We start from the raw sequence: 21,166 nt of genomic DNA, 5'->3' as shown, positions 1-21,166 counted from the left end.
TTGATTTTTATATTTACAAGCCAAATTGTCTGAAAAATAAACACATTAATTACCCCTAATATCTTTTTAAAAGTATATTATATTATTTCATTACCCATTTATGAAATAAATGAGTGAGTACTGCGCTGGAACACATTATGAAAAAGCATCTATCAGTGAAAAGAGTAATTATGTAATACTCTTTTTATAGAAGCCTTCATTTTCAGCGATGTCCTTAAAAGCTGCACAGCAATTCCTGACATAAATTACAGTCTACTCAGGGCTAGTTTCAGGCTGGAACCCACTGCTGTTCTCTCATCTGTGGTTTGTCCTTCTTATTTGTTCACTTTTCTGCCATTTGCACTTTATTTTAAGGCTGCAACTAGTGCTTTTTCACCTCATTTTTATTGATTAATTAATCAGAAATGACTCAACTTTTCCAGAGGCTAAAATGACATTTTCTGATTGCTTGTTTTTTTTATTTATTTTTTTGTCAGACCAACACTCAAAACAAAAACAAAAAGGTATTCCATCATTCAGTCTGAGTACCTGCAGCCAGCAAATGTTTAGAGTTTCTCCCTGAGAAAACAACTCAGAACATGCATTGTTTATCTGCGACTGAAGAAATCTTGCACTGATTATCACAAATCTGTGTGTCTCTTCATCACTCTTTCTCTTCTTGTGCCCTTTGAGTTTCTCTGACTCAAAGGGTACAAGTCAAACCGGATTAAAGGCAAATAAGAGTCTTTGAGAATCACTGAGCGAGGGGGATTTAACATCGTGAACCTCCGGCTTTCTCTTCCTCCTCAACTTTGACAGCCTGCAATGCCATAACTGAACTCCATGGAATAGTAGTGGCAGCAAGTTTCCCACCCTGTGATATTTGGACATACTTGCTCACTCCACTTGCTGTACCCCTCACTGCCAGTCTGGCTCCATTTTCATTATTTATGTGGAGGTTTGTGTTGCAGAAGTCAAGTTTCGCTTGGATGACGCTCGCTCCTGAGTTATTTACCTGTTATTTTCTGATACTGTGCATAGCTGTCAACGGCACCGCTGCTTTTATAGGACACAGAAGAACCGTGAAACCGCCTGACATCAAAAATCTGAAAGTGCAGAGAGCATCGTTGCTTCCCAGGTTGGGCATTACAGGCTCCAGTAAAAGCTCCCCAGACACGGCGGAGAAATTACAGTAAGTAACATCATCAAATAAAATGTTTCCAACTGAGGAAACAGGAAATTCACTCACCATGACCATCCTGCAGGAGTTGTGGTGTGACGCACTGCGGAACGACGCCCCCCTGGACGCCACGTGGATGTGAGGAGGAGGGGCGCGGTGAGGCGGAGGTACCGGGGGTCTCGGCTGGGAGGGGCCGGGGGAGGAGAGGGACAGGGTGAGGGACAGGGGGACCGGGTGGCTGAGGTGAACTGGAGGGCACTGGGGCAGCCGGCGCAGACTGTGGGAAGGATAGGGGGCCGGTGGGAGCCCCGACTCCGGCCCCCGGTGAGGAGGCTGCAGAAAGATGAAAGTCGCAGTTTAGACAAGGAGAGACGCTGCCTGCTTCCTATCAGAAACAGTCATGTTAGCCTCCTCCTCTTCCTCTGCTGCTCTTCCTGATGCTGTCAAAGACGTGTAAATCAAGCACTTGGTTTGCTATCTGCTCTCCAAGTCCTCTTTAGGTCCCTTTACACTGCAAACTCAAAATCTACCATCTACTTGTCTTATTTTTAGTCAAAATGTGTCATCTCATTTGATTTAAGATAAATTCACTTAACAAGTGACATTTAAGCAAGATGGAGGGACTTGTTTTAAGACAATGCATCTTAAATATCTTAAGTCAAACAATCTTGAAATCATCTTGTTTTGAAGTTTTATTGATATATATATATGTGTGTAATCACTTTTGATATTTTTAGGATTTTTGAGAAGATTTTTACAAATTTTTTGAAAATATTTACAAGAATTTTCTTGCCAAATTTTGGGGATTTTTTTAAAAATACAACTTTTAAGTGAAACTTTTAAGAAATTCCTGCAATTTTCTTCCTGAAGGTTTTGCTCATTTTCAGGGGAATTTTTTTGCTGATTTTTTGGATTTTTTTCAGATAAGGAAACAATATTTTTGGTGCCCGTACATGAAGACAACAGGAGGGATAAAACATCTCAAATTAGGAGGTTATATGAAAGCAAAAATTTATTTTTGAGCGAAAAACTGCTTTTTTTTTTTTTTAGCATATCTGTCTTATTTTAAGACATCTAAGCTTGACAATCCTGGTAAAATATAGCCTAAAATAAGCTTTCCCAGCTAATTTTAAGATCTCAATATTCTAAATATCATATCTTATTTCAAAAAAAAAATCTTACCAAGCAATTTTTCACTTTTTCTATTGGCAGATTTTTTCACTTATTTCAAGGTGAAAGTTCCTTGAAATAAGTTTTTTTTCTTGTTTTGAGAGGGACATTTTTTCCAGTGTAGCATCCGCTTTGCTCACACGGCTAAGGAGCCCACACACAATCCCACTGCGACAGATGTAGAACCGAGCCAGAATGTGAGTCGGCCTGATATTTAGTCCTGGCCAGATGTGCGCGCACAATGTAACACACACAAAGGTTGCGCACTCATGCGGGCAGTTTAACACAGCTCCCAACAACTGGAAAATGACTTCACCTGCACTGTGCTTACATCAAACAGCCTTACATCCTTTCTCCTCTTACCGTTGACCCCAAATGAAAACCACATGCTGCTAACTGAAAACACCGATCTCATGGTTAATGAGCAACAGCTTGCCTCACTCGTGTGCCACCCTGCGACACAAACAAGTGACACAGATTCTCCTCTTCTTAGGTAACCTTAACTCAATCGATCACGCGAACCCTTGCCATTACACACCATGTCAGGGCAGTAATGGAGCGGTTAGGGCGATGTAGGCACACGGGATGACTTTAGGTGTAAGCATCAACATTCTTCATGTGGGAAATTTGCAGATAAATCAATTTCACTCTTAACAGGCAGCTGTTAATGACAAGGAATTATTCAAGTGTCGCAAACGCACTGATCACCACGGACTCCATTATCACCGCCTCTTCTCCATGTCCACATAAACAGGGACGATTAAATTGGATTTGAATGAGCTGCCAGTCGTGTGAAAACAACGCGTCAATCCTGCTGAGAATGATTGGTGCTGTCGAAACAGATGTGGCACTCCAAGAAAAGCACTACAGCACAGATCATCCCTCATCCAGTTGTTTGTGTCAGATACTGTACAAACTCTGTGTGCAAAAGATGTGTCTCTGTAATCTAGTGACCTTGAAGATGGTGGCACTGGGTGGCAGAGGCGGCGCCGGTCGAGATGGAGACGTCGTGCTCGCAGGAGGAGGCTGGGTAGGAGGCAACGGTCCGCTGATTGAAGCGCTTACAGATCTGCAACACAAAGAAGAAATGAGATATCTCTAACTAAACACTTCACTATGTTAATTACACGTCGACTGCAAAGATAATACATTTCAGAATATGGAATCAAAACAAATTAACACTGTAATTGGTTTCACAGTGTGACCAATTGTTAAAAAAAAATGTTCCCTCTCAACAGCGTCTGTCCCAGATTTTACTGCTTTCAAACCACTCCGCACAAAAAAAGAAAAAAAAAAGACATATGATATTTATGAATAATTTAATTAGGATGCTCGGAAAAAGCACCTGAGCTTCTCGATTGGGTTCTTCTTGCTGGTGAACAGCAGGCCCAGCAGAGTTTTCCTTTTGATGCAGATGATGAGAGCAGCTCCCAGGACGGTGAGGAGAGCCACCAGGATGCCAACCGTCAGATTCCCACTGTCTGCTCAGAAACAGGCATGCAGAAAATCAGTAGAGGAAAGAGAACTGAAAATCAAGTAGAAGCACTATTACAGTATTGTCACATTATGATACAGCCACTGGTGTTCAAAGAAACACTTCTACTTCTCATAAACTGCTCACACTATTCTATGTATATGATATTTAATCCATCATCTAAAGCATTCAGTTGAATTTCAACAGACATTTCTCTGATAAATAAATTAAGCATGGATCAAATTCAGCCAATTCATTTTCACAACAAATTTGCAGATAAAGTAGGACTTTTTCCTGCTACGAGAACACAAAAATTTGACTTTGAATTTGAAAAGAACACTGTAAACTTCTCCCAATGTGCTGCAAAAAACAGGCGAGAGTGCATTTTCAGAACGATTTGTTCAATTTTGGCAGGAGCTATTTTTCCAAGTTCACGGAGTCTGTCCTACTTTGCTTGGATTTGTGATGGTCAGTGGTCACCTCTTTGAACCTGTGCTTTCTGCAGCATTTATGACTTTTTCATGGTCTGTAATAACTTTCATTGGCCTGTCATTTATAATCAGATAGTCTTGGTGACTCCAAAATGCAAATTTAATTGAATTTGTAGACCTACTAAGCAAAAAGCTATGATTTTGAAAGTAACAAAGTCAATTTCTGCGCAAAAGTAAAATTAAAAACGTGATTTTTCTTTCTAAAAGTACAAGTGATCACACAAATGGCTTTAGTGCAGGAGCGGGAGTATTTGCACTTCTTTAAGTCCACCGTTGGAGAAAATTGGACGCCCCAGGATGGTTGTCCTCTACTGAACCTGACTTAGTCACTATTTGTGAAGATTTATATTTCACTGTTTTCTTCTGTACACCTCTCTGCAAACTTTATATGTTCTATAAATTTTTCATTCCTCCTTAAAACTACCAGTTTCAGTCTAGGATAACAAATGTTTCAGGACTCTTCAGGTGCACTTTAGCATCAGTCATTATTATATATATTACTGTTAAAATGCTCAAACATTCCAGTGCACAGGAGCTATAATATTACATGGCCTAAGCTGCAGTAAATCAAACATTTGATTTAAATGAGTAGCTGTTGATGTACCTGCCAGTCGGATGGGTCCACTGTCCACACTCCCTCCAAAACCCGTCTTGTCACAGAAGGGAGGCGCCCAGTGAGCCTCACAGTGACAGTTCTTGTTATTGTTGCACACCTGCAGCATATTAAAAGGACAATTAGCCATTAGCTGAAGCCACCAGCTTATCTTTTCCATGCTATGTGTGCTTTTGCGTGTGCTGCTAACGCTGCACTTAGCAGGTGACAAATGAGTTGTGTTTATGAAACTGAATGCAGACTTGAGTGACTTCACACATCCCGCAACTAATGGTTATTTTCATTATCACTGCTTTCATTCATTATTTTTCAGTTAGTCCAATAATTAAGCTACAAAGACTCAAAAAGTGGCGGAAAAGGCATGTTGTAGCTTGAAAGCTAAAGGTGGCTGCTTTGAATTGCATCTTTTATAACATCAAAATCTGAAGAAATTCCGTTTACAATCACGGAAAGCTGAGTATAAGTGAATGACTTTTTAAAATCTGGCTGTGTTATTTCACCACTAGATAACACATTTAATGAATGCTCCCGAGGCTGATTTGCAGATTTTCCAGCACTGCTTATCTCCACATGGCAAAGATGTCTGGTGTAAAAAAAACAAAACAGAGCAGACCTTTTTCCTTACACCACATTTTTATAATCTCTCTTTTTGTCGTCTTCCTGTCGTGCAGAGTGCAGGGATGGTTAAGTCTAAGAGGATTCCCTATCTGGGTAATATGGAACAGGTGAGGGCCTCTCTCCAAGGCAACATCTTGATCTAATCAATGCATGTAGGGGTGCCCCGTCTCCAAGAGCAGCAACGTCCTTTTATTTCAGTGAGTAAAACATTCCTTTAAGTTTTATAGATATGTCTCAACCGGAGCTGTGCAAACAAATACGACCGTATAATAACCGGAGACGCTTCATTTTAAGAGACAGTCGCAACACGTTCTTTTTTATTTTTAATGAAGGAACAGCGTAACCAGTTACAGCCGACGCCTGTGGGACCAACCGGTGAATTTAATACCACAAAGCCACGTATTTCATCTCAAACAGGGACCACCCGTACACATTTGATGGGTAGCATTTAAAAAAAAATCCAATATCCATGCTCCCCAGTTCAAAGTCAAACTGTGTGTCACTGCTCCAAGCATTTGGCCAAACAAAGCCTGGCCTTCAGTTTTCAGCACCGTTTTCGGGACAAGGACGACCGCCTGAGAGTATGATGAATGGCACTTGAAGTTGAACATAAATGAAATCATTACAGCTAATTGATTGAACCTTTCGGCATTCAGAATGATTGATTGCGAGGCATTGTAATGGCTCCCTATCCAATGTGTACTGAGCATTTTGGACTTATTAAAGCCAAAATGAGCTTCTGTGGAGGAGGAATGGGATATTAACTGGGTGTGGATTAGTTTGAGATCGACAGCTTTAGCATTGGTTCCTCACAACAGTGAAATAGGATGAAAGGTGCGGTACTCACCCCTCGACTGCTGCACTTGGCTGCGCACTCGTGCACACCAAAAACACTGACATTCTGGCACTGACGATTCAGGCACATCTGAAGCAGACAAAGACATTAAAAATTGACAGTGTGAGCTCAAAGAGCATGCCAGTAATATTCTAATATTCTTCTTTTCTAAACCCTTTAATCTTTGAAGGGGAGAAAAAAAAAATCCAACCAGATCCAGCTTGCTGTTTCTTTTAATTTGCCACCGACAAACCACTTCAGCTGTAAATCAGAATAGCATGAAATATAATTATTGCCACTGGGATTTTTCAGGAATATGTCAAAGCTGCTTTTTTGTAAAAGTTATTATACAGCTCCTTGAAGGCACCACACCCAAGTATATCCAGGCTAAATGAAGAAGATGAGCTTGGCAGCGGTGGGCACAGAGGGTAAAGTCAGAGCCCTTAGCAGATGAGGGCTGAGGCTGAAGGCTCTTTAAGAATTGCAGTTTATAGAGAAGTAAATTAGACTAAATGGAGTAACTGTATCAGTGAAGTGACCAATGGCTGAATTGATGACCACTAGGAGATGCCAAATAGACTGAATAATGGCGAGTCAATTAAGTGTCTGAGCCTGTGCGAGTCTGAAATGACAAGAGGACACACCCCGAAGAACTCCTTAAAAGATCTTAGTCATTGCCCTTCACTCCTCACTCCTTTTTCCACTTTTATTGCCCAGCAGTTCTGTAACACATTTGCATTTTTTTCCACACAGTCCTGCAGAAATGCCACCATTAGTTAGCAGTGATGGTAGAGTTGCTGCATATGCAAATACGTATGCTAGTGTAAATTTAACTTATGTATTCAGAACTGTACTCACATAAAATTTAAGATGGATTATCATCATGTAGTTCAAGTATCACAAGTAAAATAACTCCTTTGTTTTGTGATTTAACACTTGTCTTTGAGTTACATGCTTAAATCTACATACATGTTTTTGCAATTCACTTTTATTCAGTCTTTCAGGAGGTGGAAAAGGGTCAGTTATTGATCATACAGCTGACTGTTTGAATCAATGATTACACTATTTATCCTTTGTGTATACTCATATATTAAAGCATTCATTACTGACACCTTAATGTGTGAGGAGCTTTTTACACTGTATCTAATTCTGGTTTTATAAGGTGATCACATGCTGTGTGTAAAATTTTACATTACAAAATAGCCAATAAGTACGAGGTGTGATCAAAAAGCACAATATGGTCATAGCTATGCAACAGGTGTGAGTCAGGATCCACTTGATGTTGAGTGATCAGTAGAACTGGATTGCATGTATTTTTGTAACTACGTGCTTGTGCACATTTGTAATTTCCCCATGGACCTGCAGAAACAGTTAATCTTCAAGGATCTCCATCGACATGCCCAGAATGACCCGGTAAGAGTCTCCAAGATTGAAGAAGGCGCATCGGGTCAAGAGCACCCAAACCTTGCATGCTCGTTGTTTTCTTCACAATCTGCACTTGTGCACTGTGAATTCCTCCCCCAGGATCAGTGTCAGCACCAAGTTCTACTTAAATGGCTTAAGGTGTCTGAGAGTGAACATTTGGCACAAATAACCTGACCTGGGGCATGATGGAAAATCTGGCAATTTTTTGGCAGGACCACCTTCATCATCACTACCTACTTGACCTGCTTGGCTGATTTGGCTCCCTTCTACTTCTTGCTCTTAGCTAAAATGACATTCAAGGCGGAAGTGTCACCATTTTGACACAATGAAGGAGATCCAACGTGTGTTGCAAATGATGCTTGATACTTTTACAAAATGTAACGTCCAGTGAGCGTGGCAGGAGCACTGAGAGCAGTGTATTGCTGCACAAGAAGATCTCCTCAAAGAGCATAGCAGCAACATTTAAATCAGGTTGGAGTTTTGTCTTTTATAGGTGTGGACTTTGAACTTTTTGCTGTCTAACTGTGCTACTGCCTGTGCATGTATCGATCGAGCTCTCACCATTCCATCTCCACACTTGGTCCCCGTCAGGACCAGGCCGGGGTCGGGCATGTCATCACCCAAGTAGACATGTGTACCTCGACACAGTATCCTTCCCCCTTCCTGCAGGGGGATGTTTGTTTCTATGGAAACAGCATTGGTACCAATTACTGGGCGGTTAGCTCCTCCTTGACACTGGATTTTGCCACATTTAGCATCTCTGTAAACACAAGAAACAACAAAAAGAATGACGATGAAGCACATGGCACAAATGTGTATACATGCAATTGTTTTCCCTTTCACTATTGCTGTCCAAAACTGGAAACCAGTGTGCTTGTTTTTGCTGCTCTCAGATCACAATTTGAGAGATTTCAGAGGCAGGACTTCTTGCAATACATCAATTAACTCCCCAGTTAATGATTATCTCCATTGTTTAATGTGTCAGCTATTTTTTAACAGTTCAGTTTCGAAACTTAAGAAGTGTAGCAAATTCTCTCAGCACAAGCCCGGAGCAAATCTGGCAATTTTCATTTCTACTGACTTAAACTAATTTGGTGAAACAACTGATTGTTTCAGCACTAGACTCGGTCACTTAGATTGCAGTCTATAGCAATTAAAAAGTGAGCTATATTGTGCAGTCAGTGCAGCGTATGCCCCTCAATTAATCCCACAACTGACAATTACCGCAATTAAACGCATTCAGTGTTTCCATGGAAACTTCAGGTCTCACCGTGCTTCACATTTGGCAAAGGACCCTTTCGAGTCCTTGCCACAGTTGCCATAAGGGTCTCCTGCTGAGTTCACCCTTTCAAAGCAGATGCCCGGAGCTGGCTTGGCTCCTACGAGACACAATAAAACTCATTAAAAGAAAGAAAAGCAGCCATTACTGTACCAGTCAGTGTAAGCCATCAAGGGAGACTGCAGCATACCTTGGCCCCACAGTGTAATGCACTGCTGCTCGTGAGTTTGGCAAATGCCATTATAGCAGTAGCCGTCCACGTTTTGGCAGGCGTGGCCATCGTGCAGGTAGACGTTGGAGGGGCAGTGAGGGCTGGTGCCGGTGCAGAACTCTGGCAGATCGCAGGAGTTGCTGGATTCACGGCATGGTGTGCCTGCTAGCTTCAGCTACACTCAAATGTAAACAGCAAGCAACAGACACAGATCGACAGTGAAGCTTGGACAAATATGTGATGAGATAAAAACAGCCCTGAAGAAAAACTCACCAAATTTCATTAAAAGGTGCTAAAGTAAGGGAGGGTATCTTCATGCTTGTGAAAACAACTCTGACTTGCATATTACCTGGCAGTCCTGGCAGCACTGTCCATGTGCACACACAGCGTCCCCTTTCAGAGTGCAGGTAGTAGCATTGCAGCAGGGATTCACACATTCCTGCAAATGGAAAAGAGCAGGAACAAAAAGAAGGCAAGCAGAGAAAGGAAATGTAAGTAAGGGGGAACTAAAGTAAAGAAAAATTAACTTTGCACAAGGAGATCATATTTCACCTCAGAGCAAGAGCTCAGACTTTATTATCAGAGGGGATGCAGCCCGTGCAGGACTGTGTTCCATAGCAAGTTAAAAGAATTAAAAAAAAAAAAAAAACTGTCAGAGGGGAAGAAACAGCAGTCTCTAGTTCTTTGTAAACTGTGTTTCCATCTGAGAGGATTTACAAACTCATTTCAACCCCTGACACCATGAACTGTATGGTGAAGTTAGTTGTAGAGTGAGGAGGAAGAGAGAAAAGATAAAAATCATTCAACAAACAAGCAAACTATTCTAGAATACAAAAAAATGATCGGAAAAGACAACATCTGTCAGACAGCATCTGACCATAAAATGACAAAATAAAGATGTTTAATTCAGCTCAGAGTAGAAATCCATACTCTGAAGCAGCACTACTGTACATATAGTAGTGGTTGTGTCTGGAAAAAAGGTGCAGATGCTTTCGTTTTCCTGACATTACAGAGAGGAGCTTTATCAGAAAGTAACACACTCTGAGGGTAAAACTACCTTCCCCTAAACAGTAATGCAACCTCACTGCAGGTAGGAGTAATTATCACAGCCAGGAACAGAACCCATTCATGCAATGCAATCATAAAATAACACTCGCTCTGAAATTCTCTATATTTAAACACCATTTTCCTGAACACTAATGTAGCAGTCTGGTTCAGTCCAACCAGTTTTTAAATCCTCTATATAAAATGTACCACTTATTTTATCTACTTCACTTCATTTATATGCAGTTTTTGCAGGGAACACTGTAGTCTACATTTAGTTTTACCTTGCTTTCAAGTTTTGGAATAAGAAAAGAAATTTTTTTTGCTTTATCGTAACAGCTGTTTGGAATATAATGTGACAACCGTGTAATCAACATCTCAGAGTTGTTTGTTGTTAGATTGACTGAATGTCTTACTAAAAAAATCAAAAGTGATCACCTTGAAGCATATTTAATAACTGCATGTCAAATTTGACTGCTGGGCTTATTTATTCTGGATGACGCTCGCTGGCACATTGTAAATATGCATATAATATTTACAGTGTATGCACTCACACATATGACCGCGACTCTTGCACAATGTGCACTGCAATATGGCTTCACAATCTCTTTAAACCTCATTATTTATGATTTTTTCTATTTGTAAGGACTGTTTTTTTATCCTGTGTTGTTATTGCAGAGTATTGTAGAGTTGTAGTTTTGCATTTCGCTGCTTGTGATCAATAAAAACTCTTGAATCTCTCAAACACAAGAAGATTTGACCATCCTTTATTCAGTGCACACACAGACAGTATCTGTACCATACTTCCTTCTGTAACATTTCCCATCTCACCATAGAGGACCATCTGTTTCATGTTAGCCTCTATTATGACCCATGCGCTGCACCAATCAGCAAATCTCTGCAAATAGACCCATGAATTGATATGTATGTATGTGTTATAAGTCTGCATGTGCATGTATGATCTCACACAGAGGCAAGCTGATTGACCCCCGAGGGTCAGCTCTTTTCCCTCTTGCCATTATAGTCTGAATACTGTGCACAGCCGAGTGCAGTAAGGGTCAGGGCCACGTCGATGGCAGGGGACACAGCAGACATGATGGTCCTTCCAGAACTTCTTTCAGCCTGAAAACCATTAAGGGCCTTTTCCCATGGTCCCTCGGGCCAAAGAGAGGCAGAGGAGTCACGCTGAAAAGAAGTAGCCTGTGATTGTGAAGAATAGGACCCAGGCTTTTTAATGAGGCTTTTTAATGGCGAGAGAGAGGTGCTGCCTGAGCACTCTGATCTGGCCTGGGTTGGCATGACGCCGCTCGGCTCTGTGGAGAGCGTTATTATTGCGCCTGGCTCAGGTCCGGAGGCTTATGTTGGTTCTTTTGTTTTTAAGAACAAGGCCACTTTCAGCCTGACCCCGACTGATGCTCCCAAACAGACTCACTGGGCATGAAGGTGTAAACAAATCATGAAAGAACAACAACGCATTCACTCATTTCAGCCGATTATGTAATTCAAAAATATCTTTCCAATTCATAATAGGCTGCCTGCTTCGTATTTCATAATTCTGCTGTTTTTATCTCTGCTAATTGTCAGCTGCATCGTGATTAACTGTTTCATCATCCTGCGGTCGGAACAGTCAGCAACATGCGCCACCATTACGTATGTGCATGCCAATGCGGATTCATTTGAATAATTCACCAGTTGACAGGGTGAAACTGTCAGCAGTGTTTGCTCACAGTCAACTGTATCACAATTAGGCAGCCGTCCTCCCAAACGGCTCACAGATTGAATAAATTCGCACTCATATCTTTAACCTAATTTTCTGAGCAGCGTTTGCATTATGAAGGCTTTGTGCTGTTCAAATTGAAACCAATGCAAACTATTTGTTTTTACTTTGGGAGATGTTGCTTTGTGTCAAGCTACACAAACCCCCTCTAGCACTCCTGCTTAATCATCTCTTAAGTGTGGGAAACATGATTAGCAGTGATTTATGAGCTGCAGGTACAAAAGAGAATTCAGCAGAAATTGTAGGAGGTCTGGAGATACATATATATATATATATATATATATATATATATATATATATGAAAGAAAGACATGCTGTTATGATGACCCTCAGCACCCTCACCTCCAGCTCTCCGCAGTCACACTCCTCGCCCTCCTCCACGTAGCCGTTGCCACATTTCTGCCCACCATAGAGCACTTTGACCTCTGGCATGTTGAACAAACACATCCCGACGCCTTTCTCAAAACTGGCCGTGAGATCCTTCTTGCTGCAGCTGCTGAACACCGTGGGGAATGGATACCTGCGGGCGAAAGGGAAACGTTTTGTGAGTGGCATAAACGGAGTAAGACGACCGAGATCCCCAACGTCAGTCTGATGTAATCAGAGCTAATTGCTGCTAATCACAAAATCAATTAACCATTAGAGCTCGGCAACCTCTCCGAGGCTCCGTCAGTATGTGAGTGAGCGGCGCAGGGCCCCTGTGACTTTTTGTCTCCGCGGAGATCTGATTAGACATATTTTACGAGACAGGGGATCATAAAAACTCCAACTGAAAAGCGCTTCCTTTGCAAGACTTGCAACACCCATAAACTTGGGGGAGATTGTGTGTTTTTAATATTGTTTTTGGAACGGACAGAGAGGGTGGTCTGCTCAGTGGAGAAAGTGCACAGCCCAAGGCTCTGTCTGCCAAAAGCTTTGTTCAAGACCTCATGTGGCTTTATTGAGCTTTTCTCTGATAATGTAGTGCCTTAGATGACAGTGTGGGTGCAAAGTGTGCATGAATCTGTCCAGATTATTTCTCGTTCTCTGATACAAAGGCGCCATATGAGTTTTGAATACCTCCACCGACGCTATAAAAATCCAACACCATAAGGCCAGAGTAGTTGAATCTGTATATAAGGTTCACACTTATATCTGTGCTTGTCTTTGTGCGTGTAGGAAAGTGCATATATGAAACGAAAAGTGGGTGATTGAGGTGAACTCCGACGCCTAAATGTCTCATTCAACAGGCTCTACGAAGGGCCCTTAAATTCTTGAAATACACTGTACGTTGTGCCATCAGTTGTGCTGCTACACCTCTGCTACCTCTGCCATCCACTTTAATGTTTCAGCCTGTGAGCTTTAAACGGCTGATTTTCTTTCCTTTGCGTGGGTCAGGGAGACTTTTCCTATCCCAGCAGCGAGAATACTAACTCTGCCGAAGTGGGGATAATAAACAAATCAAGCATGCACCCCAGCAACAGCAGCTTTAACCGACCCAACAACTGTATTTTAAGAGACACAGTCACTCTGCATGTCTAGTAAATCTTTACCATTGTTGATTTTGGTGATATTTTTATAAAAATTGCATCCGCTTTGGAGAAAAACCCAGCTAAGACACATGATCTACAGAGTAAATCAACACGAGTCAGTTTATGAAGTGTTTTTGGTCTAGAAAATGACAGGAAACATGTTATTGTCTACAAATTTTTCAACATTTCAAGAGAAGCAGAGCATAAGCGCCAATTCATACACAGCCTGAGCTGCTGTGGTGTCGAGGGGCAACAAACCCACATAATGGTCCTTGGCAGCCCAATAGAAGCAGCTCACTGAGGTGTTTATATCAGCGATACAGGAGTTTAATGTGGTGGAGCAGCTGATTAGTTTTAGCTATATAAGACTGAGCCTTGAACTCAGACCCACTGGCTGCATTATATAGCAGCTGTAAAAAAAAAAAAAAACACTCTCTTTGGAGTTTTTGACTTCTGAGAAGGAGTCACTTCTATCTAGCTCAATGTTGGCAACTCTTTCAAACTGTGCTTTTTTTCCCATCTGATTGGGTTTTCACATCTGATACAGCTCTGAATATGTCATGACACTGCAAATGTTTTGACATGGCCTCATTCTTGGCTCGCCTTTGATTTCCGACATGTGTGGAGGCGGCTTACATCAACTCCTGCTGCTGACCCCCCTGCACCCTTTGCATAGGGTTGTGTTAGGTGAAAGTGGGTTACCTCGAAGCACGATCTTCAGACATTCTGGATTAAAGCGAAAGATCACAGTGGAAATGCAATGAAATGGAATGGTGAAAGGAAAGCACAAGAGCTGTAATAATAACCGTGATTGTGCCCTTTTGGTTTTCTCTCCCCAACGAACAGCTGTCAAGGTTGCTGTTCAACAGGCAGGCCACTTCCTTAGTAACTGCTGTTGTTGATTTCCTCTATGCCCCAAAAGCCTGAGCCAAAATTGCTTGCTCAAGTTGCACCCCTCTCTTTTTGCTGCATTCATTCAATTTCCATGAACTCAGCCCTGCTCCTCAATTACCAGCCCATGCAATGCATGACAAACACTCACATCCTTGTTTTTTTCCCTATTTTTTTTTGTAAATCTGAGCTACATGAGTGGCTCAGGGATCCAGCTGTTCTTTATGAGAGGCAATACAGAAATAATTGCTGTACCCTGCAACAGTCTGGGGGTGGGAGGAGGAGTAATGGCTGTGAAACGGCAGAGGCACCAATGAATTACAGTGGATGGCATTTAGCAGCTGCAGTCCCCCAGGGCTAGTAAAGCAGTGCCAGGGCCAGTTACGGTTGGCACATCTGGGACTTATGGCGAACTTAGACAACCGTAGACAACCACTCATCCTATGAAAGCCTGGCCCACCACCTCAAAAGGAAAATACGCAGATTTACATAGCAACCTTCGAGCTCTTGGGTTTAAGATGAGCGATGATGTGTTTGCTCTTTGTTCGGTCTCATACGGCTACATTGTTTTCTACTTGGTCATGCTCCAGTTACATGATGGGATAATTTTTTTGCATCCTGTGTTCTTTTGTTCATCTCTAACCTACGGTTTGTGCTTGACAGTTGGCTCCTGAGCTTCAGAGGTGCTACATTTGATGGTTGATAGATTATACAAAGCGACAGCCAAACAAGGCTTTAATGGATCTGTGGGAGGTCTGAGATAAGAATTGCCTCCAGGTCCATCGTGATCTGCTCCAGACTGTGATAACAGCACAGAGCTGAAGGCTTTCAAACATCTCAAAGCCTCCTTGCTTCGACAAAGGTGGGAGATGAACTGTGACCGCTAAGCCACAATTCTTTAGTTAGAATAATATGTCATCTGCAAAGAAATGAACAATAGATTAGCTACATATATTTTTATGTGCCTGCTTTTGTCCCGCCTACCTCACTGATTTAATTTAAAGTCTCCAGTTTTATATAATTAAAGCAAATCTCTATCAAATAAATTAATCTGAAAGCTGAAATGAAGCAAAAGCTCTGTTTGAGGTCAAAAGGTTGCTCTACTAAATTAAATTTATTGGGATTAGTTCAGTCTGCCAACATATCTCTTGTTAAAATATTACAAGCAACACATGAATCCTTGTTAATGCAAGATTTTGCTGCAGACTCTGGCTGTAAAGTCAAACCTTATTTCACCAATGATTAGAATACTCTTAAGGCGAACTATCACATTAAAATACACAGAGGTTTTCAACTTCAATTTAGTCGGTCGGTGCTTTTTTCTCCTCCTGGCCTGTCTGAAAGTCGTGGTTCAGATCACAGAGAATGCTGGAAAACCTATCCAGCACATCCTGCATGGCCAGTTTATGTCACATCTCTTCAGCCATAAAACACTGATCAGGCTGTGAATCAGATCTGCTGTCCTTTCCAGTGACGCATCTGCCAAAACATTTTCCTTCATCCTTGAGAACATTTCTTCAGCGAGAATACAAAATGTGCAAATACTGACTGCAGCACGAACTTCATCATGTTATCACAGTTTTATTACATTTTTGGATGACCTTTTGGGCAAGAAAGCCCAAAAGATCGTGAATAAAGCTAGTTCAAACTTGACAACTGTGACTATGATAAATATTTCACACTTCAAAACCAGTGTAGCTTCAGTTGACTGTTCATTGTAGAGGTTGAGCCAGAGGCGATGGCATTAGGTGATATGATCTGTTGCTGGCCCTCGGTGCCGAGCAGTCTGGCCTATGTTGTAGACACTGAAGAGCATTTTCGCATTGATTTCCCTATGGACCCAATTAAACAAGGCATACTAGAGAGTTCCTGTTCCTCAGCAGGGCACGGGTCACATTTCCATGGCATGCACTGGACTCACTTTGTGCGATTTTCTGATAATTTTATGACAAGGGAAATGCATCAGTCTCTGTCCTACAGTGGCTCTTTCAATGCAGTCATCACCTTACTCAGGACCTGTCATGGATATACTCAGCTTGTGTGACTTACTCAGATGGCATGGGACTGTATATATATGTCAATATTTTCTTTTACATGAACATATACAGAAAATGTGGCACACATTTGATATAAATGTAAGATTTAGTAACTAATTCAACTAATTTGCACTGAAAAGCACACAATCAAACCACGTTGCATTCAGTGTTTAATGCTACAACATTCTCCCAACTTTTCGAACAAATTGAAGAAACAGTTGTGAGATACACAAACAACAGTATCATCTGCATATGCCTGGAAGCCAGCTCCTTTTAGCCTGAATATTGGAGCAGCTTGTCTAAAAATATGGTAATACTAAAGTTTTTTCGAAAATCCCCCCAGTGCAAACTAACACGCTGTATCCAAGTTTGACTTTAGCCAAGTTGTGGTGCAGTCAGAATGTAATTTGTACTCCCTTCTGTCATGCTCATGTCTCTCGCACTGCTGTGGATTTTCTTCTCGATTTTGCCTTTCAGAAAACTTTCAAATAGGCACCGATCTTGTTATTATTTCCTGGCAATGACGACAAACAGCTTGTTGATGAAAGAACTAAGCAAGGAGACCACTCTTCAGAATAATAGTGACCAAATCGCAATCCAAATCATGAAACCTGGACAGTTGGCACAATGAAAATGTATATGTTTGAGCACACATGGAGTAGCCAGCAGGAGTTAATTTGCTGTGTGTGTGTTCCTGTGTGTCTGAGTTTAAAGGAGATATAATCTCAAAGGATGGGAAACACCAGCCTGTTCTCATTAAGGGCTAATGGGGGGATGGAGAGATGGACGTATAGAGGACACAACAATTGGCCGTGACCAGCGCGAGCAGGAAACAAGCGGCGCTCTGTGCAGATGTGCATCTGGCGCTGGGACATCTTGGAGTTTTACTGCCCCACCGACCAACTTAGCCCTAATACCACGCACCAGTGTAGTAATGATGAGCTGGATCTCATTAGCTCTTTCACTTAATTCCTGGAGCCACAGCGAGGCCAGGAGAGCTTGAAGGGTATCTGTCTGTACATAACAACCACAGTGTTCCTCTAATTTGTGCTGATTAAATGAAAGGTCAATTAAAACAAAAAAATAAATAAATAATAAAAGGGACTCTTGACTGAATGAGTAGACGAGTGTTGCCAATAGTTTCAATTAATCAATGCCTGATTAGTGGGGTTTAACTTATTCAAGGCCTGGATTTGTATAAATCATATATAAAAGAGCTGATTTCTTCACTAGAAAAAACATTGTAGTCCATTGTATATCAGCAAACAGCCTTCAAGCGATTGCAGCAGAGTGTGTCTGTGAGTGTGTGTAACTACATGGCATTTTAAAGCATTGATTTGCAATGGGCTCGAGTAGGACCTGTGTGAGACGCAGCACCACCTCAGAAGGAAGTACACGGTGCTGACCTGGAACTAACCAAATAGGCAGAATGATGGAATACAGAGTCCCTGAACATCCTTATTGAAATGTATTGCTTCCTTAATCCTGGATTAAACAGAACACCGGCAATACGGAGAAATAAGGAGGAGTGGAGGGGATTATTCTCAACCCAAGGACTAGATCATTTCTTTTTTTTTTGTGCTTGTGCTAGAACGGAAAAGAGCACACAGTCCCGGTGGATAGCAGAACAGAACACAAAATATTAATGTCTCATTTTATTTCTCTTTAAGTTTAGTACAAACAACTTTTTTTTTTCTTCAGATTTAGAGCGGTTCATCAATGCCGCATTCAGATTCAGGTACTTTAAGGGAAAGGTGGCAAGTTTTCATTCCATAAAACCTGCATAATAAGACAGTTTTCAGAGGTATTTAAGTATTTATTCGGAGCTGCAGAGAGATTTTCCAGCATTAAAATTGCATGCATATCAAAGAATAGCATCGCTCCGTCTGTGAAAAGGGGGGAGCCGTAGAGACAGGCAGAGCAGGAGAATGATGGAAAGACAAAACCAACATTACTTTGTCTTCTTTTTTAACATATTCATTGTGTTGCCATTTTTGGCAAAGTCCTTGGCCGGGGATAGCCTCAGTCAGGGTTAAATATAAATCTACATCTTACTGCCGTGTTGTGCTCTAAGTGTAAAATCAAGAGTAGTGTTACCGTGTTTTTCATGGGTCCTGTCCAACCCAAATACCGAAGGACGTTTCCAGCATAAACACCACCAGCCCGAGGCCGCCACAGACCGCTAGACTTTGGGTGGAACGGATACCCCGGTGTTTCCACCCGGAACATCCTGTGCATCTGCTCAGCCTGCTACAACATGTTTGACATTACAGTCCACGGTGAGCAATTATTTATTAACTAACACTTGGATAAGTTGTTAGATGCAATCCTTTTTGTTCTTGTTGCTTTTTTATGCAATGTCTCCATCCGACACTTTTTGTCCCACATGTGCGATACACTCTTTGTGTTTCCTTTAGCCTGCTGGAGAGCAACTACACTGTGTCACTTGAAGTTAAACTGCATTGTCTTGACTGTGCATTGCCACTGAACCACTGGTTTCCCATTCAGAGTGAGTCATGCTGCCTCGGGGCATTAACACAGCTGTTGAATCTGCAATAAACCTAGTGGCCTAATCGTTAAACGGGGTCAGTAAATTATTATGGGGAGAGCATGCGACATAGTGTTTGCGTAAGATCACAGTCTGAGGTTTCTGGAGTAAATTAATTTAAATTTAATGACTGATAAATCATGATGATGTATTTTTGATGGTTTTGGGGCTGATAGGAAACTCAGAAAATATAGGATTTTCTGCTAATAAATAAGGAGCCATCTATGTTGCTGATTTAAAAGATAGATGCTGTAACTCACCCAGTGGAGGGAGTCATGATGCAGCCTCCTCGGTCCACTGTAACTCTGCACCCGCACCCCCGTTCTGGTGTGTCATGGTTCATTCCAAAGTTGTGCCCAAGTTCATGAGCCAGAGTGACTGCAGCGCCCAGAGGGTTGTCCGAATGGTCCTGCAAAAACGATCAATCGTAAAAAAAAGCTGGACATTTCACCTCATCAATATTTACTCCAAAACCTTTCTCTTTTTGTTCCCTCCATGAGTCAGATTTATCTGTGTATTTCCAGGCGAGACACGAAGCAATAATGAAATTTGTTCAGTTCTATCGCTGCGAAAATACCAATAGCTCATTAAGAACAGACATTTCCGATTACATACTCTGAGGAAAACAGCAAATAATAAAGACTTTAATGCAAGCCAAATTGCCGCTCCCCATAGGACCCATTGGAGGAACATTACTCAGAACAAGCAAATGTAATTGCATATTGCCAAGATTAAACAAACAATTCAGCTGGATCTGTGCTTATCAGAGCATTTCCTCTGCTCGACGTCGTGGCGCTGAAACGAAAGCAGACTGCGGGCTGTCACCTAGAGCTCTCTCTGCAAACTCTGACAGGGCCAGATGTGCCGCTTCATCCTCCAAAATAAAGACGTCCTCCGAGCAAAACTAGCAGCCAGGTTGGAGGAAAACTCGGACCATTTTTCGAAGATAACAGAAGTTTAGAGCCGAGGACAGGCTGTAAAGATGAAGCTACGGTGACACAGTGAATGAAAGCTGCCGTTGGCTGAGGACTTCCTGCAAGCTATGTAAAACATGAACACATCAAGAGGCTGCATAAATAATGTAGGGGCGGCAGCGATCAGCGCTTCATGGATGCAGAGCTGTGTGTCAGAGCACCTTGCCTCCAGAGCGTCCCGTCACTGTGCATTATTCAGCAGCACTGTGCGACTCGAGCACAGACTGATGAACTGCTCTGCTGGGGGCTTTTGAAAGTAACAGTCAGCTGTCAGCGCTGTGATCCAACTGTGCAGCCTGGATTCATCCAAAAAAAAAAAAAAAAAAGACCTCAGACACATTTACCAACAGATGAGGCTGAATAGCTCAAGAGGGCACTTCATGCCACTGTCTGTGTTGCATTTCACCACACCAGTGAAATTAATGTAACATTCTGGGCTGCTAAATGGAGATTCCAGATGTCTGGATGTTTGAGATTTCGCTCTCTACCAAAGTAACAATGAAACCCACAGGGGAAAGTGCAGCTAATGAGTTCAAAGGTACTCTGTAAACGGAGAGAAACAACCCAGACAACAGGGCTGTGATTCCCTCAGCAGAAGAGTCTGTGGTTGGAGATTAATCTTTTTTTTTTCTTTTTGTTGCTTATAACCTGAAGTATGTGTGCATGTACAGTTCGATCATAATGACCAAGTCCCCATTTTACCATCTGGGAGGAAAAGAGCGAAGAACCATCTGGGGACTAGCAGTAAACCCAGCCAGACCCCAAGACAAACAGTCATTCACAGACAGTGAGTATAAAATGATAGCATGACTTGCACTAATGCGACATGACTTGTGCGCATATTATAGGGTTGCGGTGTTGTTACGGGTCATTATTTACGACGTGCCCCTGCGTTTTCATTCAGGCTGTGATGTGCCTTACTGTAAAATTACTCGTTTTTTGCACCTCATTAGGAAGCAAAGATTTCCACCCATGCAGTTAATACCCACTCTGATTTATCAGGCCAAAGTGTAGGTTACAATATATACCCTCTGCTTAATAGAAAAAGACTCAATGATGTGTTTGCAAGTAAGTTATCATCAACTGTACACTGTAAAAAAAAATCATAAT

General features: G+C 41.8%; 1 protein-coding gene across 1 annotated transcript in view; it reads right to left on the bottom strand.

Annotated features, from left to right (window-relative positions):
• LOC110951215 (disintegrin and metalloproteinase domain-containing protein 12) overlaps positions 1-21,166 on the bottom strand; it is an 82,800-nt gene that overhangs the window by 2,266 nt on the left and 59,368 nt on the right. Inside the window, exons 11-21 of the mRNA XM_022194183.2 lie at positions 19,343-19,491; positions 12,439-12,616; positions 9,625-9,714; positions 9,255-9,450; positions 9,056-9,164; positions 8,347-8,545; positions 6,373-6,450; positions 4,899-5,007; positions 3,675-3,810; positions 3,284-3,398; positions 1,229-1,492 (exon numbers count right to left, since the gene is read on the bottom strand). Coding sequence (XP_022049875.1) covers positions 1,229-1,492; positions 3,284-3,398; positions 3,675-3,810; positions 4,899-5,007; positions 6,373-6,450; positions 8,347-8,545; positions 9,056-9,164; positions 9,255-9,450; positions 9,625-9,714; positions 12,439-12,616; positions 19,343-19,491 — 1,623 coding nt within the window. The remainder of the gene's footprint in view (positions 1-1,228; positions 1,493-3,283; positions 3,399-3,674; positions 3,811-4,898; positions 5,008-6,372; positions 6,451-8,346; positions 8,546-9,055; positions 9,165-9,254; positions 9,451-9,624; positions 9,715-12,438; positions 12,617-19,342; positions 19,492-21,166) is intronic.

The sequence above is a fragment of the Acanthochromis polyacanthus genome, chromosome 19 (genome assembly GCF_021347895.1).
Source record: "Acanthochromis polyacanthus isolate Apoly-LR-REF ecotype Palm Island chromosome 19, KAUST_Apoly_ChrSc, whole genome shotgun sequence".
NCBI classification, from domain to species: Eukaryota; Metazoa; Chordata; class Actinopteri; family Pomacentridae; genus Acanthochromis; species Acanthochromis polyacanthus.
This window is presented reverse-complemented; position numbering and strand designations above follow the sequence as displayed.